General features: G+C 41.7%; 1 protein-coding gene across 17 annotated transcripts in view; it reads left to right on the forward strand.

Annotated features, from left to right (window-relative positions):
- Window positions 1-14865, forward strand: part of ABLIM1 (actin binding LIM protein 1) — a 325523-nt gene extending 310658 nt beyond the window's left edge. For 16 of the 17 annotated variants that reach the window (XM_053312321.1, XM_053312318.1, XM_053312316.1 and 13 more), the window contains 4 exons: window positions 87-183; window positions 2586-2650; window positions 4137-4197; window positions 4636-8336. In XM_053312321.1, the coding sequence (XP_053168296.1) occupies window positions 87-183; window positions 2586-2650; window positions 4137-4197; window positions 4636-4673 (261 nt within the window). In that variant the 3' untranslated portion in view covers window positions 4674-8336. Of the gene's footprint in view, window positions 1-86; window positions 184-2585; window positions 2651-4136; window positions 4198-4635; window positions 8337-10574; window positions 10656-13332 lie in introns of those variants that run through there. The other variant, XM_053312328.1, reaches the window with a different exon arrangement.
- Window positions 14866-25865: the final 11000 nt, after the last annotated feature.

Consider the following 25865-nt stretch of genomic DNA (forward strand, 5'->3'; position numbering starts at 1 on the left):
TTTTGATGCAAATCACGCATACGTGCCAATATGAACACACATTTCTTTTCAATAGCTCACATACTATTTTCAATTCCCATTCATAGCTCAATTCAGGTCTGGGTCAACTGATATTAAAAGAAGAAATGGAAAAAGAAAGATCATCGCTTTCCACCAGTCGTTATGACTCTCCAGTTAATTCATGTAAGCAACAAAGCTAGAAAAGATACATGGGTGGTCTGTGGGGCATGATGGGCTGAGTTGTTTAAAATAAGGCCAGTGTGAATTATGTCACCACTAAACATGTGAAGCTGTTTCCTCACTCCTCTGATCGCTGAGCACCATTTTAGCTCTGGCTGCTTTTCATAATAAATTCTCAAAATGCCTTGAGTAAAAATGGGATGTCTAGAGTCAGAAATCTTGTCAAATGAATGAAACAAATCAAAAACAAATCAAATGAAGTAGCTGTGGAGTAAATGCATTCCCAGATTACAGCAGGGACATGATGATACTATCTGTATTATTTGTGGTTCATGGAATGAAAGGTTTCACACATTTGTGTTGACTCTATGTTCAATCATGAACAATATGAATCCTGCTCATAATGCTGATTTCTAGAGCACGACATGCTTTACTTGGGTCTGTAAAGCAATATAAAGATATATGGATGAGTATGCAGTTTTCTCCAATAAACAGCTCTTATAGTTGGAAATACAGGTGGACTTCGTTATCCATGGGGGGTTCCATTCATCTCTATAACCGCAGATAATGTCACTGCAGATAATAAGACACTGAGGCAGTTAGAATCGGGGGTAAGGTTCCTGCAAGTGGGAAAAAAACTTTTAAAAGCTTTAAAAGGCCAGAAATAAAGAAATAACGTGCTATGCTGTGCAGGTATCCAACTGTCCCACAGTGCCCCCCAAGAGCTACAATTCCATCATTTTTCTGTGAAAAATAGCAGGGAAATGTGTTTTTTTAAAACAAAGAAGAGCCACAAAGAAGAGAGTGTTTTTTTACAAAGAAGAGCCACAAAATGATGTCTGTAAATGACCACATTTTCTAGGAAATGCGGATACAGGGGTTTTAACCCTTTTTAAAACCACGGATACTGAGGTAGGGTGTTAATTGCCCAACTGCAGATATGCAGAACCACGGATGTTAGGACCACAAGTAATGAGGTCACCTGTAGAAGTTACTTTTATTATTAGCCTCTGATGAAAAACCTTAATTGTGCAATATTCCAATTCTAAGGTAATATCTTATAATAATAATTATTATTATTATTATTAAGAAATTATTAACTGCATGTGTACATGCAGGCATATATGCACACACTTAAGATATGTAGCCATTTCTAGCAGTTTTGGGGCTTCTTTTGCTGAGAGCCTACAATACTACTTTTTGAAATACATACTTGAATTGTTAGTATATCATATTGAAACATTATGCCATATTTTGAGATGAGCAGGGCCCTAGATTTCTATTAGATTTGGCTGCAGAAAATTATGTGTATGATCAGTCCTGATGTAACATTTTATCACCTGTATACTCACAAGAGCAATTTTAAATATAAAAAATGAGGCATGCATAAAGGATCCCAAGTTTGATGGCTAATTAAAATTATTTTCTAAAAGCCTTAGCATTTAATTATTTTTTAAAAATGATGAGCATCTTAATTGAACTATTGCTCACATGCATACTGAGAAATATATAAAATGTGGATTACTGCTGAGGTCATAGCAACATTGAGGTTACTGAAATGCCAGCAAACTTAAGACATAAAATCATGATTAAAAAGTGGCATACACCTTGTTGATATTTATGCTTCTCATAGCCTTTTACCCTTTCCCACACTGGAAGAGGAAGTCAGCATTGCCTCAGGGAGTAAGGCAGCACATTCCAAAGTGCTGGATCATAGCAGATGAATGGTGGGCTCCCCAGACAGGTCTTAATGGCAAACTCTGCTACATTACAGAAGAGGCAAAGTTACAATTACTGTTTAAGTATTTATTTACAGAAAGATCTGTGTGTGATTCTGTATAGTTGGTGTGTATGTCCTTGGTGCCCTTTCAAGGGCTCCAAAAATATATATTAGTCTCTGTACATACCAGGAGTAAGTAGTAACCTAACCCAAAATAGGATCAGCACAATTTTTGTGTAGCTGTTCATCCCATCAACCCGAATATTATTCCAGACAGCACCTTTCCCATCAGTGCTAGCACCCAAACAGGAAGTGGAGCAGGAAGGGAGGTTCACTAGCTGTTATTGAGAGCTTTGCAACCCAACTGCAAATCTCCTGTGTGGATTGAAATGCATAGTGCCTGACCCTTGCTAATTCTTCTCTTTGGGTGCACTCTAATTCATATGATGATCATACTAGGGCCCTGCAGACATGCACTAACTGAAACCAAAATCAACGTGTGTGTTTTTTAAAAGTTATGCCAAAGAAACTTGTGTAGATCAAAGCATGCAGTTTCAACATCCTTCTTAAGAATCGTCTTATGGGTTTTGTTTAGCTGATTCCTAAACTGTCATTAGGAAGCTGACTTTTGGTACATTTTTAATGTCATAGTAGGGTGTGTTGTTCCCCTCTCCTTCCCATTTAGCTTCACATGCTGTTGCCTCTAAAACCTCTTCCCTCCCTGGATATGGAAGAAATGGACTTCACAGGGTAAGCAGGCAATTCTTTTCTCATACAAAAATACTGTGTTTGTCAGAATGTTGCATTTATTGTATTTCCAGTCAGTTTCTTGTGCAATTAGGGAAAAATTAACTAGCCCTTAAATCTTTTATCTGTTCTATACAGCATTATCAGAATTTGATAAAGGCCACTGATGTCTCAGCCAGAATTAGTGGTGACTGGGAGCAGAAGTGGATTTTGTCATCCTACAAAGAAAGATACTTGCAGTCAGATTTCTCTTGGAAACCTTGAGCTTTTTACCCTTCAAAGAGGAAATAATGACTACTATCCAGGCCTTTCTGCTAAGCTAGCTAAGCCAGTGTTGGCATTTATGATGCTATATCTGAACCCTAAAGCTTCCTTGGACCTCATTCATAAAAATGCTGCAGTAGATAGGAAAGAACGGCGTACACATAACTTTCACTACTGTCTCCTCAAGGTTAGCCCAAGGTAGCACCTGATAGAAAACAGAATATAAAAAGGTCACAAGCCAAATTGTACTCCCTGACAGTAAGCATAACTTAAACGGTAGACAATTTTATATTCTTGAATGTGGCCCCAAATCTGCGATTATAGCCTCACTCTAGCCATTGCTAGTACTATTTACATACCACTTTTCAATAAAGTTCTCAAAGCGATCTACATAGAGATGAAGAAATATAGATCCTTGTCCCGAAAGCAGGGGCATAGCATCCATTGCACAAATGGGTTCAAGTAACCTGGGCTGTTTTGCACCAGGGGCCGCACCGGGCACCCCAGCCACATCCCTGGCCTGACATCAGATGCGCAGGTGCTGTGTCCCCGTGGCGCTGTAAATGTGGGGCTGGCCATACTTGACTTGCAAAGGAGGCGCGCAGCCCTATTTGCAATGCAGACCCACCCCCTGAACTTCTGACAGCAAACCCATCTGCGTCTGACAACAGATGCAGGGGCGTGGCTAGGGGCTGCGGGCTGGCAGTGGCAGTGTAACACAAACTGTTGGCGGCATTGCTGTGCCCCTGCCAGAAAGGGCTCACAATCTTTTAAAAAATCATAAGGTAGACACTGGAAGGATGCTGTGCCGGGTTGGATAGGACTAGTCACTCTCTCCCCACTTAAGATAAAAGATCCACCACTTTAAAAGGTGCCTCTTTGCTCAGTTAGCAGGGGCAGTGCTGTGCCTATCCAGCTCTTTAGAGTCTCTTCTCACCCCATGTCCATGTGTCTGCTACTTCATTTTACAGACCCAGGAGAGATGCCAACAGTACAATATAATTCCCATGTGTCTCACTATGATGTTCTTCCTTGCGTCTTCAGTTCTCAGTTCCACACTCACGTGCACATACACGTGCACACACACACACACACACACACACACGCTCACAAGCACATACACACACACACACACACACACACGTACACATACCACTGCTGCTCTTGCCTGCTCCAGACATGAGGCTGATGGGGTGATGTGTCTATCTGTTGTTTCTTGTTACAGCCAGTTTCTACAGACTTTGGTCAGTATAACAGTTATGGAGATGTGAGCAGTGCTGCTCGAGGTAAGGACTTGAGGGATGTGGTTTCTTTTTCTGTGCTGCTATAGTTATTTCCTATGCTGTCTTGGGTTTTGCCGCATGTTCTTGCAGCAGTATGTGTGGTCAGCTGAAACGGTTCCTCCAGTTTCATTTCTGATCAGTGGACAGCACACTTCACCCTGAAATATACAGATGGTTGTTGTTGAAACCAATAGACAGGTCTTGGTTTTTTTTAATCCAGTAAGACTGAGTTAAAGTAAATAGGGCAGTAGGTAAATGAGAATTGTGTTTAAAACATGTTTGTGTATCAGGAACATTAACTGCTTCATTCTGATATGTTAGTTTATGTTTGAGTCTCAGATAACCTAGCCTGTAAGAAAAGCCCTGGGATTCAAACCCATTTATTCTGGCATCCTAAACCTGATGATGTGTTTTCCCCTCCCCTCCCTTCTTACTTTTCAGATTTCCAGGTACAGTACAGATTTTCTTCCATCAAGTAACAGAGATTTTAAACAACACCAACAACAACCTGTCCACAATGTTACTCAAGTCTGAATTTCTGCTACAGGAAAGAATTTAACACATTTGTTTGAATATCTGCATGTTTTATACCTAATCAATGATGTGAACTATATTGTATCATTATACAAAAGACACAACTTAGACTACACCTTAAGAGGACAGTTTTGGGACTTCCTTGGTGAATTTTCCTAATGTTAACTCTGAAGTAGCTTCTGGCAGTTTTCTCTTAGCATTTGAATGTGGGGGTTTTCTTGAATTTTCTGGCTCCAATCATAAGGAGGGTCCAGACCTATCCCTCCTCAGTATGAAACCATACCCACCCTCCTATTTTCCACATTTGATCCTCTGCCCTTCTTCCTTTTGTCTGTGAGTGTGGGCATGGAAGAAAAAGCAACCTTGTGTAACATGGGCAAGTGACTCTGTGTGCCACCAGCACTTGTGATGCTCTATAGATTGACCAATTAAATATTGTTTTTATAAATGTCAACCCTAACTATGAATACTTGAGCTCACAAAAGTCCACCACTGCTTGATACGGAAGTTTCCATACATAAAACAGTAATGACAGTGGTAGCAAATTCTATATTGTACATCCAGCCATTTGACTAGGAAAGAATTTGCAGGTCCCAATTTCAATGGGAATAGGTAGAGACCTACCATTTTACTTGTTTACTGAGCAAAGTGGAATAAAAATTGAAAGGGAAAACTGTCTAAATACCTAAATATAGCTAAATAACTAAAATATAGCTTAAATAACTAAGTGAAGAATATGCAGACCGCCAGCTCTGTGGGTCAATATTTCTCACATTAATTGGCACAAAAATAAACTAGGGATCTGCATGGAACTGGCTGGCCTGGTTCGGTTTGAGTATGACACCCCCTCGACCCCCCCCCAGTTCAATTCGTTGGGGGGGGCGGTTCTGAGCTTTTTAAAACTTACCTCCTCCGGGGGAGTTATCTGAGGTGGTGGTGGTGGGGTGTCCATGAGGGGGTGTCTGTCTCCCCCTGCCAGACTCCATTCTTCAGCTTGAGCCCATTACGCAGGCACGGCAGCCTCCAAAATGGCCACTACACCAGGGAGAAAGGCCCATTAATGGGCCAAAGAATTTGCAACTAAGGGAGGCTGGCGGGGGGGAGAAGGAACCTCTGCAGACACACACACACACACACACACACACACACACACACACACGGCCACCTCAGATAACTACCCCGGAGGGGGTAAGTTTGAAAAAAAAGTTTTTGTATTTTTTTAAAAAAACAACAACAACGCGAACCCCCTGACCTGGCTGGGGTGGGGGTGGGGTGTGTGTCAGACCAAACGGGTTAGTTCAGTTCAAGCCCAAACAGTTGAACTGAACCAGTTCGATGTCGAATCTCTTCTTTGGAACACACTTCCTCCCCAGATCCCTTCAGCCCCCTCCCTGGTTGCTTTTAAAACCCTTCTGAAGACGCACCTGTTTTGCCAGGCATTTGCCCTTTAACAATTTTTCTTTCTTTCTTTCTTTTTAATTGATTGTTGTTGGTATTTCTGTTGTTCACCGCCTAGAGTCTTTGGAGGAGGCAGAATATAAGAAGTTTGAATAAATAAATAAATAAATAAATAAATAAATAAATAAATAAAAGCAGTTTGCACATCCCTAAACTAAACTTGATATTAATCGGGTCATTGGCTAGTGTGTATTTTTCAGGTTGTAAATAACAGCTAGAAGGGAGCTGATTGGGATATAACATTGGGGCATTTAATCTTTTACCCTTTGCTATGGGCTCAGTGAAAATGCCCACCACCACCATGGTTACTATTACCTTGAGAGGAAAGCTGCTGTTTGTGCTGATGGCAGGGAAAGCATTTTAATTGGGACATAGTAAAGGGGTAAAGGTTTTTTTAAAAACCCTTCTCAACACAGACTCAACCCCAATTCTCCCCACCCCCACCTGCAGCTGCTATTTACACCTTAAAAATGAACATGCAAAGGCCAGTCACACAATGGACATCACGTGTAGCTCGGCCCATATACTGGCCTTTGAATACCAGGGGTTAGGGACAATTGGGGGCAGCTCTTGCCCTGATTGTAAGCTTCTCAAAGGAATCTGGCTGGCCATTCTGCTGGAAATAGAATGCTGGGTTAGATGCACTGTTGGTATGATCCAGCAGATTTCTTGTTTTACTCTTCACTAAAAGGTTCTTACTATTGAATCCTTACAAGGAATGCCTTTATGGACCTCATAGAAAGCATCTTAATTCAAAGACAACTGGGGATCTTTAATAAGGAATCACAAATCAGAGGGGAGGTATATCATTAAGTTGTTAAGTGGTAAACAATAGTAGTATTCCATTAGCTGATGGGAAGGTCTAATGTTGGGGCCTAAGTGTAAATTCATGTCCATATTCCCAGTGACTACCTTTACCCCATCTATGTCTGTGTTTGCATGTAACCTGTGTGTCTGATGTCTACCTGTATCCGATACAGTCCCTCCCAGATGGTCATGTCCCTGGAATGCGAATGGACAGAGGAGTATCTATGCCTAACATGTTGGAACCAAAGGCAAGTGCAGACATTATTCACTTTCCTTCAATATAATGATGGTTTGCATAGGAAATGATGATGGTATGTCACTCAAAATGTGTTTGTCACCCTGCTTTCAACTTAAATGTTGCTCCTTCTTGTGCCAACCCTCTCTTGCTCTGTACCCTACATGTGGTGGATATACCACATGTAGATGAATCATCATTTTACCCATTTAAAAAAAATATCCTGTGGTTAAGCCTGGCAGTCAATATTTTTGGCTGGCATCCTGACTAAATTTACTAAAGGACATCCTGTTGAAATTTTATTGTCCTTTAGAGCAACTCCTGAGTAGTACTATTGAGTAATTTGATCAAGATGTCAGCCAGTGGCATCTTCTCTCTTCCATAAAGTCTAGTAATCTAAAATGGCATGGCATGATGTGACTTCACTCCAAAATTCAGCTCCCCAATAATGACACTTCATTGGCGGCTGCTTGTGATAGCCAGAAATCTCCAAGGACAATAATGATATGCCATGCATTTTGGATGCTAGATGGTATTGGGGAGGAGGCAAGAGGAGGATGGTGTGGTGATGGGCAACTGCTAGAGTTCCTCTTAGATGCACTATAAGTACTCTTCACTATTGTCGCTAAGAATCCATGGCAGAATATATTGTGGCAAAACCTAGCCTTTTCCAGAGGCAATGCTTGTCTGAATTTTGTAAATAGTGTACTGTTGATATTTTTAAAAGGGAAATTGCTCAGGTATGACTTAGTCTTGCTATGATAAATGAGCTCTATTTATGTAAAACTCTGTGCCCAAATTTATTTGCTATAAAAATTGATCTTTAAAAATATGGAGGGGGATGGAGACCCTGAAAACTCTGCCCAAATTTGGATTCAAATTAAAATATTTTAAAAGCACTCATGTGAATTTGTAAAAACAAAATTTTGTTGATTTTGACTCCTTTTGCTATAAGACATTGTAAAACACAAAAACAATGTAATTAAAGTTATATATTAGACTGAAATGTACAACTGTGAGATTGTCAGACTCTGCTACTAACCACAAACTGTATATAAGTATGCATTATTTAAGTATAACTATTAATTACAATAAACAAAATGATGTATGTTTGTTGATGACTGAATCTTCATTATGTTTTTGAAATGTTTGCTTGGTGCAGTTGATAATAAACAACTAGCATAGTCTCAATTATTTCCCTTAGTTATATTGATAAGTTTATCAAATCTTACTGTCTTCTATCAGTGGGGAAGAAATCCGGGCCCTAATTGTTTTAAGCAAAGAGGCTGACAATGAAACATATATCAGTGAAAGATATCCTGTTTTCATTACTCATTGTTTTTCTTAGGTATCATGATAGACCTAGAAAGCGATAGATAGGTTGATTGATTGATTTTATTTGCATTGGTCATTAGACCATAATGCAAAAATTGATTAAAATATTCCGCATAGAGAAAATGTCATACCATCCATCAAGCCATAGCAACAATAAAATAAACAGTTAAAAAAGAATATAGCAGTTAAACAGCAGCAATATTCACCACTAATATACAATAACAACCAGTAAGGAAAAAGCATGTACTATAGCAGTAAAATAGTGTCATACAAATCCAAGATAAATCCAAGATAAAAATAGTTTAAAATGAATAAAAACACAAAAACAATAAATAATAAAATCATTCTACCTTAAAAATAAAACCACAAATTTCAGAATCCCTGCAGCATTTTCTTCCAAAAAGCTTCTTCTAACATTAATCACTAGAAATAAAAAGCAAGCAACCTGAGTGATTACACATTTCTCATGTCCACACAGATATTGCACAGGCAGAAGAGTGGGTAGAGAGGTGAAACAGCGTTCGGTCATGTTATTTCACCTGACACACATACCCCAACCTTCTGTGGCTTCTCAAAGCTTTCCTTTGCCCTACTGGTGCTACAGGGGGTATTGTTATACTCAAAATTGCATGCTCAACTAGTATGCCTTTTTTTAGTGAAAAAAACTTTGCTGTCACACTAATCCACAGATTTTTCTATGGTTTTCATTCCTCATAATTATGAATTCATTCATTTACAGTTGGTAGCATCCCCGTACACATCCCAATAACTGTTTGTTGTGCACCACATCAATGGAGGGCGGGAAGCAGGCAGGCAGGCAATCCTGCTTCTGTGGGGTTTTGAATCGACCAAATTTGTATGAGGCCAGAAACAACCCCTTCCTCTCTCCCTCCCAAATTAGCACAGTGGTTTTAAAATGTTTAGGCAATCTTTTCCACTCTACATGTTTGCCAAATAACTTCTGCACATCAAAGAAGATGTTGGGCTCAGCTATGTTTTAGGGCACATGCTCAGTACATCCAGCATTCTGGCCTGACTTGTTGAGTCTCACCATCTTCCCTTATGAATTGAGAGTGCACCACATCTGGTACTTCTGTGTGATTGTACAAAGCAAGAGGAGATGGATATTGATGGGTAAGCAGTCTTTAAGAGAAGCTTGTCTGCCATTACAGATCTTTTCATTGAGGAACATTAAACAGTTTCTGAGTACTGTAATACCAGGATTTCTCTGGAACATAGAAAATCTCTGAATTAGAAGAAGAAATTAGTGAGTTGTCTGCAATGAGTGAATAGAGATATGGGGGGGAAATTAACTTTTCACAAAGGGGGGAAGGTTCTTTAAAAGAGATAAGTTAAGTAAAGTGTGCCGTCAAATCAATTTCGACCCCTGCTTTGGTAGAATACAGGAGGGGTTTACCATTGCCTCCTCCTGCACAGTATGAGATGATGCCTTTCAGCAACTTCCTATATCTCTGCTGCCCGATATAGGTGTTTCCAATAGTCTGGGAAACATACCAGCGGGGATTCAAACCAGCAACCTTCTGCTTGTTAGTCAAGCATTTCCCCACTGCGCCACTTAAGTAGGGCAGGGTAATAGTTGAAAAAAGGAGCATTAAAGAGTTCCTTTTCCAGACTAAATGTGGGCTACTTCTTTAATGAAGCACTTATTTTCATATAAACAATCTAGGAAGCAGAGTACCAAGGGGAAACACAACAAAGCTTAAAATCCACTCCTGAAAGTAAATGGAAAAATGTGCAAAAATGAGTATATTGTACAAAAATGAGCTGGTGCAGAAACAATCCTAAGTACAGGAGTTGATTTTTATTAACAAACCAGTAATTCAAGGAAGCCTGGAAAATAATGCACTGTGTGCATCCAAGTACTCAAAGCAGCCTTTTAGTGGCCTTGCAGCTGCCTACCAACAATGGCCACATTATGCTTGTGAGCTTAATGGTGCCTTTTTGTAGCACTGTAAATGCTAAATAAATGCCTCTTCTGTACCATTAACAGATATTCCCATATGAAATGCTTATGGTGACCAACCGAGGGCGAATTAAAATTCTAAGAGAAGTAGACAGAACTAGGCTGGAGGTAAGAAGGATTTTGCTGTATTCTTTACTGCTCTGCAGTTAGAAGAAAACCCTGCAAACACATGTTGTTTTATAGAGCTCTAGAAATGAAGGGTTTTTAAGATATAAATGGCATATTCACTTAGAATGTTTTAGCAAAGTACTGTAGTAACTGAATGGGCTTGATGTACTTATAAAATCTGTATGTATGTGTTGAATCAGAACTGCAGCTCTAGCTGTTACAGCTAAAAATGTTATCAAGTTGGGGGATGCAAGGGTTATGCAGCCCTCAGGAACATAAGTTTGGCAGGCAAAGAGCATGTACGGGGGCAAAGGAGAGCAGCGAAAATTGCCCCCCTCCCCTCACATGCTCTGTTGCTCAGCAACACCTTGGCTGAATTAATATTCTGGACTCTCTGTGTGACATCCAGTGGCTGCTTCGGATGTCAGTGATTGTTTCCATTGTCTATAGCAGTGGTTCCCAATTAAGGTTCCTCCAGATGTTGCTGAACAACAATTCCCAGCATCCTCAGCCACAATAAATTGTAGCTGGGGATGCTGGTTGTTGTAGTTCAGCAACATCTGGAGGCACTTTGGTTGGGAACCAGTGGTTCGTAGCAATGAAGATAACTTTAGTGGAAGTTAAAGACTTTTTTAAGTTAAAAGAAACAGAAAGAAGAGCCAAACAACCTGATTGCCTAGACTAGGGCTGCACAACTTCAGCCGTCCAGCTGCTTTTGGACTACTTATGGACCAGGGATTCTCAATGTTGGGTTCCCAGATGTTATTGGATTTCAGTTCCCATGATCCCCAGCCCCAGTGTCCTTTGGCTGGGGATTATGGGACTTGACGTCCAATAACATCTGGAGACCCAATGTTGAGAAGCCCTGATATGGACAACTCCCACAATCCCCAGCCACAGTAGCCAATAGTCAGGGATTATGGGAGTTGTAGGCCAACATCTGGAGGACAGCCGGTTGAGCAGCCCTGGCCTAAAGTTTTCTTCAAAGCAAATGTAATCTAATTAAAAAGAACGCTGCAGTCAGCACAGTTACATCATTTTTTTAAAGCAACATGTTCTAAGTAGAAAGAACAGAGCCTACTTTCGGTTTCATTTAATGTGATGATGCTTACATAGGATCTGCTCCCATGTGCAGTTAATTTGATTTGTATCTGACTGACAGCACAAGGTTACAAAGGGGTGTTGTCTATACTTTGAGTGGTCACCATCTTGGAACAACATGGAAGATTTGGGGGGGGGGGGAATTACGCCTGTTGGGGTCCCTCAAGACCCATGTGCTGTGAATTTGGTTTATATTCTTCTGTAAACACAGAATTATTAGAGGGGAACATACACACAAACACATACATAAAAACTGTGACTTCATAAGCCTTCTTTCATTTGGAAAGTAGGCTAAAAATGCTCCAACTCTTAAAATAGGATCCTGTTTAAACTTCCAGTCACCTGAGTAGACCACTCCGGTTTAATGGTGAACATATGAAGCTGCTTTATACTGAATTAGACAGTGGGTCCATGTAGCTTAGTCAGGGGCATAGCTAGCCTGCCGGCGGCCCGTGTGCAGCCGTGGCGGGCACCCCGATAGCCCCGCCCCCTGCATCTGACATCAGACGCAGGAGATAGCCATGCCCCCCGTGTCTGACGTCAGACTGGGGGGCGTGGCCTGGCTCCCGAACGGAGCCTTGAGGCTCCATTCGGGAGAAGCAGCTTAACTGCTGAAGGGGTCGCGCGGCCCCTTTTGCAGTTAGACAAACGAACGCAGCCCAGGAGTGGCTCTTCCCTGCAGGGAAGAGCCACTTCTGGGCTGCGTTGCGAACGCAGCACCAGTCTTAGCTCCTGAAGGGGCCCCGCGGCCCCCTCTCGGGAGCTAAACTACCGCCCCCGCGTCTGACATCAGACGCGGGAGGCGTGTCAGGGCTGCGAATGGCGGCTCCTGATTGGGCACGGCTCGGGTTCTTTGAACCCGTTCGCCCAATTAGAGCTTAGTATTGCCTATTCTGAGCAGTTCTCCAAAGTCGCAAACAGAAGTCTTTCTAAGATGTGGTACTTGATATCCTTTTAACTGGAGGTGCCGAGGACTGAATCTGGGATCTTCTACTAGCAAAAGTGTTTGTTGCTTTACAAATTTATGTGCGTAGATTTTTTCATTGTTTCAGTCCCTGGGCCCCAATTTTATAGTCCAGTAAGTTTAGACAGCACAAGTGGCAATGAGTATAATGCACATCTTTGTGAGTGTGAAATTTATTTCATTTCCACAAAAATTCTGTTCTACTTAATATATATCTGCTGTATGGCTCCATCTTTTTCAGTGTTGTACATAACAAGAGGCTTATTTCATTCATGGAACATAGGAAGTTGCCTTATACTGAGTCAGACCACTGGTCCATCTAACTTAGTATTGTCCACAGCAGACTGGCAGCGGCTTCTCCAAGGTTGCAGGCAGGAATCTCTCTCAGCCCTGTCTTGGAGATGTCAGGGAGGGAACTTGTCTGAGGGTCACTTGGACTGCAGAACTGTATTCTGCACATTGCTGCTCCTATTTCATAATCCATCCATCTCTTATCTGTCTTTGCTGAACTTCCTACTGCAAATGCTCTAATGGCTAAATGAGATTCCTTTGACACAGTTCTCCAGTTTGTACCCTTGTACTGACTGCTGCTTTCTCCCCATCTCTCTTCAGCGTCACTTAGCACCTGAGGTTTTTCAAGACATCTTCGGTATGACGATACAGGAATTTGATAAGTTGCCCCTCTGGAGACGCAATGACATGAAGAAGAAAGCCAAACTCTTCTGAATCATTCTGCTCCTTTGAGGAAAGAAAATCACATATAGGATACTGTATTATACTTAACTAAAGTCCAAACACTTTTTGGAGAGCAACCACTCAAGGAGGTGGGGGAAAGGGAAAATCTGAGAAAGGCACCTGTATATGTCTTGTGATTGTGCACGGGCTGGTCAAGCTTGCCAGAAAGTTGTGGCATGAAAATGTCTCAGCAGTGGTTTTCATGCATATAACATTTTTACATGCCGTATATACATAATACAAAGCTGCTCTGCCCTCCCTGTGTTCCCTTTACTTTTTATTCAAAGGTCAAGGGACTATAACGAAAGAGTCAGGAAGTGCCCAGGGGGACACCACAATGATGTAGTCATGATCTCTCCAAGGAACAAATGAATATATTCTGTAGTTCAGGAAGGAATCCTGTATAATATAGTTATCCTTTGAGCACAGCCATTACAATTAATTGGATTGTTTTCAAATTGCCTGTTATTTCTGCGAATACCCATCAGCAAAGCAGGCCACAGGATGCAGCTCGCCTCTGCTTTGCTGCATACCAGCCAAATTCTTTGAGAACAAACTCCCAGCTTGCACTTACACATATCTGCTAGCATCTGAATAGTGAATTGCCATGTTTGTTGTTGTCTTCCTTCCTCCATTTTCCCCCGCTTTGGTTAACACAGCTCCTGCCTTAAGCCAGTCTGTTAAAGAGGCTGGTTTTCCCATTCTTCCATGAGGCGAGAAAAGGTTTCAGCAGTCTTTTCAAATATAAACCAGAGTGAAATACAAGTTTGGGCCTAATTCAAATGCTACCTTTACACTGGAGTCACTAAGGCATGATCTTGGCCCTATGCTGATCTGGCCTGGCCTGGCCACTGCAATTCTGTAGTTACTGCCAAGGTCATTGCCAATGTTCCCTCTAACAGGAATCCCCAGATGTTGTTGACTACAACTCCCTTAATCCCTACCCAAAGGCCATTGCAGCTGGGGATGCTGGGAGTTGTAGTGAACAACATCTGGGAATCCCTGTTAGAGGGACCAGTGGTCACTGCCACCTGTTTTAGGGGCTAGTGGTGCTAGCAGTTACCACATTATCAGAGACAGAGTTTCTGTTATAAACATTAATGGACTGGGATAGAACCAGACTATGCCACAGCAGGTCTACCTCATAAAGGAGGCATTTGAACTTAGGACCAATTTTCCTGTGGTGAAGACAGATCATGCTGTACTATTGGCATACATGTGCTGGCCTGCTCTAACAGGGAAACTCTGGGACTTTTATGAAAAGAAAGCTGTTCTAGCTCTTTTTATGGAGAAGACCCTTTGAGACAAGGCACCTCCTGCCATGGTCTGCTAATAAGAAGTGACAGATCAGACCACTTTCTTGTATGCACTGACAACACTGCACAATATAGCAAGTTAAGCAATGTTTAATTTGGTGTTATTCATGTAACTGCTCTCTGCAAACGAGGGCTTGGGTTTTTACTTTCTTGTAATGCTACAAATCTGCAACCTCCATTGCTTTCTTTATTTTTCCTCAGTGCCTGAAAGAAGGGGCATACAAGACAGTCTATGAATCAAATGAGGCTCATTATATTTCATGCAGTCCTTTCCCACAGAGTCTGGTGTGAAGTAGCGTACAGCTAGCAAACTGCTTGGAGAGTGGTGTGCATTCTGTTCAGTGAAGAACACACAAACCTTGTTTTGACAGAATTTGGAGCTGCCTCCCACCAACATGGTGCACTGAAATGTTCATCTTTCACTTGGAATGATGATAACCACCCTTTAAGGTTTTGCTTTTTTGTTTTCCAGATACCCAGATTCCACATTAATACATCACTTGGTCACTGTACATCCCACAAGAGCAGGCATTTTAGTACTTTCTGGTCCTACAAAGTTAAAAGCTAAGCACAAGTGACTATCATTTACCAAATGGTAATTTACCATGGCACTTGTAAACTGGCTGGAGCCCAAGCAGACAGCCAAAGTACTCCATGGCGAGCTCGCTCTTGTCGTTGTGTAGTTTGGCTGTTGGCCCCCCGTCAGGAGTTAAGAAGGATTTTATCACACATCAGATGCAGATGCTGAATGAAATGTCTGATAGAATCATGGCCAAGTGGCAGTCTGTACTGTTCTTTCAAGTAATGAGGATCATCTTATCACACCAGAAGTCTGGAAAGGAGGGAGTGGCAAATTTTTCTCAAAACTTTGCAAGATTATACCAATGACTGGCTTTCTAAGCAGTTGCATGGTGAGTTATCACTTGATAAATGACCATATATCTGTTAAGAAGAAAGTTGCATCAGGAGCCCAGCCCAGCAGGGGAAGGCAGACATGTCTTGAAGAAAGCTATACCAATCATCCTTTTGAAGCCTCTACAGGCTATGCAACATCACTGTAGCAGCATTTAAAAAAATACTTTCAAGCTACAGTACACATTTTCAATTATAGTCACTCTTTACATCATGATATTTTGTTGATTTGTCTATTCAGAGTAGCTGCTATTTATAGGCAGAAGGTCCATCTGGCTTAATGATTTACATGGGTCAACCTGCTTATTGGAAAAATGGGACATTTGTCCTGAGAGAAAACTGGGTTCACAGTCAATCAGCTGCAAAGGGATATACAAGCTGGGTGCTTTAGCCCTTTTTCCTATGCATGCTGCTGCTCTTGTTGCAACCACCATCTTCATGATCTCTCCATATGATTTGATGCCCTTCTACATTCCTTCGCTTGGTGCTGTTGCTTTTATGCTGCAGACTCTTGGTGGATATTTATATTTGGCCTACAGAAAAGTAGGAGGGTAGCGTATTTTACATGCAGTGCAGGCAGTAAGCTAGCTACTTTCAGCCCCACCCACTAGGGCCACATCTATGTGTGTTTTCTCTCTTGCTTTTTCTTTCAGGATATATTTTATATCTTGAAACGATTGGGAGGATGGCTTTTGTTCAAGGTTTGGTATCCATTTCCTGTGGTCTTTTGTGCCTTGAACATATTTCCTCCAGTGAAACAGTTAGAAATGCCAAACCTTGGGCTATTTGTATAGCATAAATAAATATGCTACTTGAAAAATATCACACATAGTAGCTAGGGGTGTGCAAACAGGTTTGAATCTGAACCGGTTCGATAAGGTTCGGGGTTGAGCCGAACCACCCCTGGTTTGGCTCAACCCCGGACTGAACGAACACACACACACACACACACGCACCAGTTCAGGGGTTTGTCAAACGTTTTTGAATTTTGTTTCTTTTTCTTTTTAACTTATTTCCTCTAAGGGGCTACTTCAAGGTGGTGGGAGGGGTCCGCAGAAATCCCCCTACCTCCCCACCAGCCTTCATTTTTGTAAAGATTATCCAGTTCTGGTGTCTTCGGCCTTTTCCAGGCCTATTCCCCAGTGCAGTGGCCATTTTGGAGGCTGCCCTGCCTACACAGTGGGACCCTGTGTGGCCTACCTGGCCACACAGGGTCCCACTATGCAGCTGCTGAAGCTTCTAGAATGGCTGCCATGCCGGGGAATAGGCACGGAAAGGGCCGAAGATCCCTGAACCATACCATTTTTACAAAAAGGAAGGCCGGGGGGGGGGGGAGGGAACCTGCATGGACCCAACACCACCTTGGAGAACACTCCCCCCCCCGAGGTGGTAAGTTAAAAAATTTCCCCCAAAAAATGTTCAACGAACACCCCCGCCCCCCAGAAATGAACCAAACTGGGGTGGGGGGTTTCCGAATTGGGCCAGGTGGTTTTGTACACACCCCTAATTATAGCTCTAACCATTTGGGGAGTTGATTACTTGTAAGATACAACTATACGGAGCATCAAGTCCTTCTGTTCTCCAATGACTTTCTTAACTTAGCTTCCCAGTTTCCCTTATCTCTTGTCCCTCAATTTTAGCACCCGATATGGCCCAATCCTGGTGTGGCTCTATCCCGGGAAGGTAGACTGAGCCTTTAACTGTGTAATTCTGAGATGTGTGAGAAGCATTTGGAGCCTTCCCCTCTTTTTGCAATGACTACTCAAGGCACTTCTCATAGCCATTGCAAAAAAAGGTTAATGGGCACTTCTCATATATACTGAAACAAAAAACACCATGTAAATGAAAACACTTTCTTTTTTCCTGTTCAAAGACACGGATGAACTATGATCCTACAGTTACTTTCTACTTGACTAGTCCCTGAATTGTAGTTCTGGCAAACCATGCTCTTTAAAAAGCAAAGCGTACAAAATCTGGAATGGAAGATTATTAACTGGAATGGAAGACTCTATTAGATCTGTGGCATGTTCTTAAACTCTGTGCTTATATAACTCTTGTGGTGGGATGGGTGCTCTTACACACCGAGACCACCTATTTGAATGGAAAAGATGTCCATTAATGTGGGACAGCAAATTTCCTGCTACCAGATTTTTCTGTGGAAGATTTTCCACCCCATATCACTACAGACAATGTGAAACATAGGAAGCTGCCTTATACCAAGTCAGACCATTGATCCATCTAGCTCAGTATTGTCTACACAGACCGGCAGCGGCTTCTCCAAGGTTGCAGGCAGGAGTCTCTTTCAGCCCTATCTTGGAGATGCAATGGAGGGAACTTGGAACCTTCTGCATGCAAGCAGGCAGGTGCTCTTCCCAGAGCGGCCCCATCCCCTAAGGTGAATATCTTACATGCCAAATCAGATCACTATCTAGTTAGGTGTCAGGAAAATCTCCATAGTCAGGTTTTCTGAGAGAAAATTGTATGCAGATATAATGCAATTAAATAAAAAATTGCATATGATCCAATTCAAACTTTTCTGGAAAATCTACATCACTGCTTCAGTCACTTCTGGTGAGAAATTTCTATTTGTGCTTAAATTAAGGGACAACTTTTCCTACGCAGCCTCTGCTTTTACTGTTCTGCTGCTGGATCCCAAATCCCAAATAGAGAAGATTGCACATGGTGGTTAGCATCCTTTTTCATGTTTCAAGTATGCATCTTCTTCCTGGCAGAGACTCTGTAGTAGAAAAACAGGTTTTGCTTATTCTGGTATGGAGATGCCTTTAGGGGTGAGCAGTGCCAACTGAATTTCTGCCGGTAAATGCACCTGCTAAAGGTACAGAACCTGCTGGGAAAATCATGACAACTCTACAGCAGGGACACAGCTATAACTGAACATGGGACAAATATCCCTGGGCCCAAAGGAAATGGGGGCACTGGCTGGGTGACAGCTCACTCTTCCCCACCACCTCCCCGACTCTCCTGGGGCAGGGTGGCAGTGACCCATTTCTTGACCCAGTACTCCAGCCTTGCTACACTCCTGCTCTACAGTGTCCTTACTTGAAGGCCCATCTTTCAAAGATGGTCAGATAGGCATAATTTAACCCCAAATACCAAGTCAAAAAATAATGTATCAGTTTGGGAGTTTTGTAAATTCCTTAACTCTGCAAGATGTTTTCTAACAGGGAGGAATGATTATGTTTGTTGCCTCCTTAAAATGTTCACTATGTGAGAACAACGCTGCAGGAGATGTATCATTATTTTCAGAGACTTCCGTTCAAGCCCATTAGAATCAATAGGAATTTAGGTCAGTAAGTTGTGCAGTAATGAGAATCCATAGCAAAACTCCTGTTGCTTTTCAAGGGTATAGATTTTGCCCTGAAGCTGTTTCTTCAAATGGATACAGGTATTGCTCTCCATTATCTGTTTTCCAAGCAAATCTATAGTCGTAAATCAAAGGATGCCATTAAGATTGGATATTATACATTTCATGGAATTTGTTGCAAAGAGGAACAATATCAGGCTATGTCTCACCTGACAAGCTCAGGGAAGAGCCTTTATCACGTGCTGTTCATTTCCATGATAGAAAACACTTTTTATGGTTAATGACACAATCTGGGGCAAAGTACTGTAAGTTGCTGACAACCCTTATAGCAAGGGAGCTTTACTGCTGTTTTGTAGGAAGATCACTTGAATGAGTTATATTTTGATTCACTTTGATAATTTTTAACTGAGGTTTTTAATTAGGAGTTTCTTCCCTTTCTTGACCAACCTGTTTCCAGAAATGAGACAAAGTAGCCTTTTTCAGATTACTTCCCTTTTGTTTGGCATTTCCCCTTTTGTCGTGGGACAGCTCTGATTTGGAGCTCTGTTTAAAAAAAAATTCACAGATGCCTGTCTGTACAGTTAAGTCTGCTTTTCTGCAAAACAAAACATTGGCCATTGTTGCTGTTCATCTCTACTTTCATTATGCAAATGTCACCCAACCACCTCAATGCCACTATAATCTACATCACTGTTGTATTCAAACCAAGTAAATGAATAAAGTTTTGAACTTTATTCAACATGGACGGTTTTTGTTTCACTTATTTTAGTCAGTTTCTGTCCAAATTTCATCAATAGACCATATAGATTAATTCTGGGTAAAAATTTTACACACTAAAAGTGGATATGTTGGGGGCTGCTACTAGTAAAGTGGCACCTCTCTTTGCAGTCACCAAGGAATGCTGCTATGATGGGCCATGTAAGAAGAGATGAGCAAAACTATTTTGGCTTGTAGAGCGAAAGTACCCACGTTTTCCTGGACCACCTAAACCAGTTATGGGGGGTGGGAGACTTTGCCTGATATGGGATGCAGAGGAGGCTCTTCCTGTGGCTGCCTCAGTGGTGAGGCCTTTCCAGAGCTCTGCACTTTGTCAACTGCAGAGACTGATAGGTCTTATAGTGGGTGTGGCTCTGGGTCTTTTGCCCACTTGACCAATGCTATGCTGAGGAAGGGCCAGGCTTGCAGCTTCAGCAAGGGTGGGGTTTGCCCCCAAGCCACAGCTATGAGGACTTCAAGAATACCTGCTACCACTTATTTCAGTCTGAACAGTGAGTACAAGGGTTTTTTAAAGCTTTGCTTTCCATTTGCATAAGTAATGGGTACAGCTCACCCCTATCCACAAGCATCAAGTTACTCCAAAATTTTTGAAGGAGAAAGAAAGGAGGAAAGATGGAAGGGGAAATGAGCATGAATTTTTTTTTTTTTAAAAAAGATACAGATAGGGAGAAAGGAAAACCAACAAGGGAAGGAAGGAAGCTAAAAATGAGAAAGATAAGGACAGAGACAAAGCAAGAAAAATGGAGGTACTTTGCAAAGAATAAGAGAAAGACTAAGGGAAGGCTCTAATATGCTTTTTGTATGCGGTTATGTAAGAAAGAAAACTATTATCTTTATTTTCTGTTTCTTTTTGTTTTAAGAAACAACCTACTGCACAGAATGTTTTGCACTGCACAAAATGTAACCAGCTGCATATTAGAATTAGCCGTGTTCTGCAAAGAAATGTGGACCATTTCCCCTGAATGTGTGGGGTCACTGGTCTCAGGTCCTGGGTTCTCAGCAATTAAACAAGGTAATTGCAACAGAGTTTATGGGTAAAAGTAAGAAGCAGATATACAGTAAAGAAATAAGAGTGGCCTCAAAGGTAAAATTTGAACAAAACAAACTGTGAATGTTAAGCAAATATTCTTTCTGCATAAGACCTGCTTTCCCCAAATGCTGGGGTTGCCCCTTCGCACAGTTCCACCGAACTCCTTCACAGCTTCAGTCAGGTCTGACACGTTTAATGCTGTTCTGTGCTGCTTGGGATCTGTCAAAGGAACTATCTCATCAGGTAAGTCCCTAGATCTTTCCAATCTTCTGCAGACTTCAACTCTTCTCAGTAGCTCTTTCCTCCTAGTTTAGCTCATTTTCACAGCTACAGTTCAATTGTTATTCCAGGTTACCTAGGTAACCTACCCCCTCACATCCCAATGCCTTTTCCTAGGCATTGCATGTTAGGCTACAGGCCTGAGCAGGACCGGGTATCCCACGATAGGACAGACAGACCCCAAAGGACAAATTACACAAGTTTAGTATATATGCTGTAAAAGGTTATACATTTCCCATACCAAACGTCTGTTAATATATCTAGGAACAGACTAGCTAAATCTAGATAGTTGCACATTAGTGCACTTTCAAGTTATCCTGCCACACATACAGCATGCAGTATTTTCCGTTATCCAATCTGGATAATAGCTTCCATTGTTTCAAAGGATATGAGAACTCCTATTGCATAATGTTTTCAGGTGTATTTCTGTTCAATATTGGGGCAATTCACCTGCACAACTGGGAAAACAATCTTACCTACCTACAATTAATTCAAATAGTGAGCCTTGTTCAGTTTAAGTATGCAAATTGTCATCCTAGTTTTTAGGCTGCTTTCCTTAAGGAAAGTAAGCCTATGAGATCTCACGGCATTCTGTATGTGTGTCCGTGTGTGTCCCCTGCTATCAACTTCGCGATGCCTGGACCAATATGAACCAAATTAGGTACAGTTGTAGGGACATATAGGGACACCTCAACGGTGTTTTTGATGTCCACTCAGTTAATGTTAGATCCCGCTCAGATTTAATCTGGAAGCCCAACTCTGAATATATGTGTGCACACATTGTCTTGATACTGCCACCCAGAACAAAACTCATTCCGTACACAGATGAAAAAAAAATAGAGAGAACACTGGCTGTGTCCTACCATATTCCCTCAAGAGGAGGACTATATAGCTCATGAGTTAAAAACTGCTTTTTCTGCACCTATGTGAATGGTTCCAGTTCTCCTTCAGAAAATAGAACTGTATGCAGTGAATGTTGTGTGGTGACAGAGAGTCCTGCTTTTTAATATGTTTGCCTGACTGCTTCTTTGCACACATGACTCTATGCTGAAGGAAAGGCTGTGTGTGTGTTCTGTTCCTCCACAATTCTTTCCTTTTCCGCTCCCTCCTGGACAGTTCCTACCCCAGCGTTGCTATGCACTCTTTTCCACAGCACATGATGTATTTTACATTTTATTGTGTATGTCAAAATACTTTGAAATCCCTTTATAAATTAAAATTTAGCCAGTAGCATTATAGTGCTTGTCCATCCCTACCCAGTACTATTAACTCCCCATCTGTGAATACTGCATGGCTTGTGTGATGTCTGTTGAACCTTTACTGTGTTGAAGTTCTGCACAGGTTAAACCAACTTCCTGGAATACCTCTTAAACTAGGTCTACAACAACATATCTCCTAGGCCAAGGGGAAACAGGGGGGACTTTTTAAGGAAACACGGCACAGTCAAATTACAGTGCCAGAATGCAGCATGACCTCTGAGGATCAGGTGTGCTAAACATTATGATAACTAGTGCTTGAACAATTGCCCTTATTCAGACACCTCCAGTTCTCTCCAAGTGTATGGTCACCATTCCTGCATGTGGTTGTTCTCAGGCTAAATTCTCAGGTTATTCTTATGGTAAATGTGACCATGCATCTCACATTAGCCGCTTACTATAAATACAAAACCTATTCCTTCCTGTCTCTCGAACTGCTGAACAGGGAGCTGGCAGTTTGTAGACAGCTTTACCAGTAAATCTATACTTGGAGCAGAAGTTGATATAGTGGTGAAACAGGTGACATTCACAGCTATCCTTTCATAAACACTCTACATGATGATCTGTTTTGACATTATGCATATGAACAAATTTCAACATTGATCCACAGCAGAGCTGTGAATGTATTTCACAAAGCAACCCTGCAAAAGCAACAACTGGTTACCCAGGCTATTCTAGAGTAAAATGCAAACGTAAAAATCCTACAATTTTAGAGTTGTATGCACCTTGTAAGTCTTCCTATCTAGCCACCTGCTCAGTACAGGAATCTGCTGCTGTTGGTGGTGAACGAGGGAAGTAGGATAAGTGGAACGGAAGAGTGTTCTCTCCTGTCTGGATAGAACAAATCAGAGGCTGCTAGACCTGTCTGCATGTGTGTATATAATATGGAAGGAGATCATTTTCAGTGTTCTGGATGATGATTGCATTCTGGAAATAATGTAAAACCTTTGGGCAAAAAAGTAATTGAGCAAGGGCTTCCGTACTATTGCCAAATACGAAAGACAGTAAAGCCATGGTGTATGCTTGAAACAGATACTCGCACTACACTAGTCGAGCATTCCTGTCCGTGTTGTAAGACATAGGTAAGTCACAAGACCACTTGTATCCCAAGAGAACATACAAAGCTGCCTTCTACTGAGTCAGACCACAGTTCCAACGAGCTCAGCAGCTTTAGTTTATATTCCAGTCAGCTCTCAGGCTTTCAGACAGGATGTCTTTCCCTGCTCTGCCAACATCTGCCAAGGACTGAACCTGGGAGCTTATTCATTCATTCATTCGATTTCTATACCGCCATTCCAAAAATGGCTCAGGGCGGATTACACAGAGAAATAACAAGCAAATAAATAAGAAGGATCCCTGTCCCCAAAGGGCTCACAATCTAAAAATAAATATAAGACACCAGCAACAGTCACTGGAGGTACTGTGCTGGGGGTGGATAAGGCCAGTTACTCTCCCCCTGCTAAATAAAGAGAATCACCACATTAAAAGGTGCCTCTTTGCCCAGTTAGCTTGGGCTTATGCACACAAGCAAGTGTTCTACCACTGAGCTACAGCTTCTCACCCTAAGTACATTCTTAACTTGTTAATGCTTTGAATTAATATGACTGTATGTAATGACAGAACTTTGCCCTCTGAATAGCACTCCCAATCAAGACAATGTAGAACTAGGGTGAATCCTACATTCTAGAAAGTAGAATAGATGGTTTGGAAGCAGGGGCGTATCTATAGGGGGGCAGGGGGGGCATGTGCCCCGGGGGGTGCAATTTCTTAAAATTAAATAATTTTTAAAAATGGCCACCAAAAACAAAATGGCCACTGGGCATGCTCAAATGGCCTCTGTGAGGCCCTAGGGCATGCCACACCTCGCAGAGGCCATTTGAGCATGCACAGTGGCCATTTTGTTTTCAGCAGCCATGTTTTTTAAAAAAATATTTTTAAAAATGACCACCGCACATGCTCAAATGGTGCCTGTGAGGCCCTAGAGGCCAGTAGGAGGAGGGGGAAACTTTGCAGACCCCCCCCCAGCCTTTAAGATGTCCCCTGAAGGGGCTACAGGTAATTTTGTTTTAAAAAAAATAATAATATAATATGTCACTGTACACATATTCAGATTGGCACTATGTACAGAGAATAAGGGCTTGTGAATACTGAGCTGAAGTTTATGAGCTAAGATTGTATCCATTTGCTCTTACTTTGCTTCTTGTGATAAGTGAGTTAAATGTGATGTCTTAATAATATGGCTATTAATGGTCAGTTTGTCTTTGAATCAATGTGAAATCCTTAGTATTAAGGCCCACTGGGAGTTTCTTGCTCTTTCTCTCATTTTTACTGTCTTTCTGAAATACTAGAATATATTCCAAGCAGTGACACAGTTTACTCTGCATATCATTTAATTATTTTCAGAGTATCTGGGAAAAGTCAAATTCTCCATTTATTTTTAAAACTTATGTAATCGTGATGCTACAATGCATAGCAGAGAATTAGACAGGCACTTCTTTTAGTTTTTCCAAGTACAACTCCGCATAATATTTGGGGATTTCATGAGCCCCAGCATACTGAAATTTGTCGTTTTCCAGCATTTTAACCTGAGCTATCCAAACAAATTAATGATAGCCCCACAATTTGGATAGTTTTAAAAAATAAATCTGAAGTGGTAGATAGGAGCTTGACCACATGTATGATATTGGTAATTTTTGTAATTTTTTAAATTTTTAAAATAAAAGTTTTCTGAAACATATGTGTCAGTCAGATGTATGTTGGGGGGGTGGCGGGGGGGTGCGGCGGGGGGGCGCAATTTCAGTGCTTGCCCTGGGCGCCGTTTTCCCTAGTTATGCCACTGTTTGGAAGGGGCATGGGGTCCATCTCCCACCAAAATGCTTTAATATGTTCTTTCCCATGAAAGAAAGTGCTTGACCCTAACAAGAATGCTCTGTTGTTCCTTATATTGTTCTATCAGTCTTTGTATTGCAGCAGAAGAGTCGGCCATGTAAAGCTTACTGGCCGAACCTGGGCCTTTCCCAGAAAGCAAGATAAAGAGGGTGAAGTACTGCAAGTAACGGGAGCATGTCCAATATTTGGAATTTGCCCCAAAATGATGCAAAAAGTTGGGGTTTTTTACCCTGGGCATAAATTGGGCAAAGCTCCAATGTACAATGAAAAGCCTGAATCATGTATGGACAATATGTGGATGCACACCTGCCCTTTCTGTGGTGAAGGAAAGTAAAATCGCCATCTGGGAACTGCCCTGGCCATTTGTAGGCTTTGGGAAACACTTGTAATTGAATTCACAGCCTACGGCAAAGATGTGGGGGCTGCAGGAGTGAGTTACCAACCTCTTAGGATTTCCATCCCCAGGAAGAAAACAATGGTATGCACACTTGCCTGTTCAGGAACTGACTACTGATGGGGAGTAAGGGAGAAATAGAAGTTGCGACAGCAGTGTGAGGAATGGCACTAGACAGAGCCTGAACAGATGGGACCGAAGTCTTGAGGAAGGTTATAGGAGCCCTCACATC

Source organism: Hemicordylus capensis, chromosome 3 (genome assembly GCF_027244095.1).
Source record: "Hemicordylus capensis ecotype Gifberg chromosome 3, rHemCap1.1.pri, whole genome shotgun sequence".
Classification (NCBI taxonomy): domain Eukaryota; kingdom Metazoa; phylum Chordata; class Lepidosauria; order Squamata; family Cordylidae; genus Hemicordylus; species Hemicordylus capensis.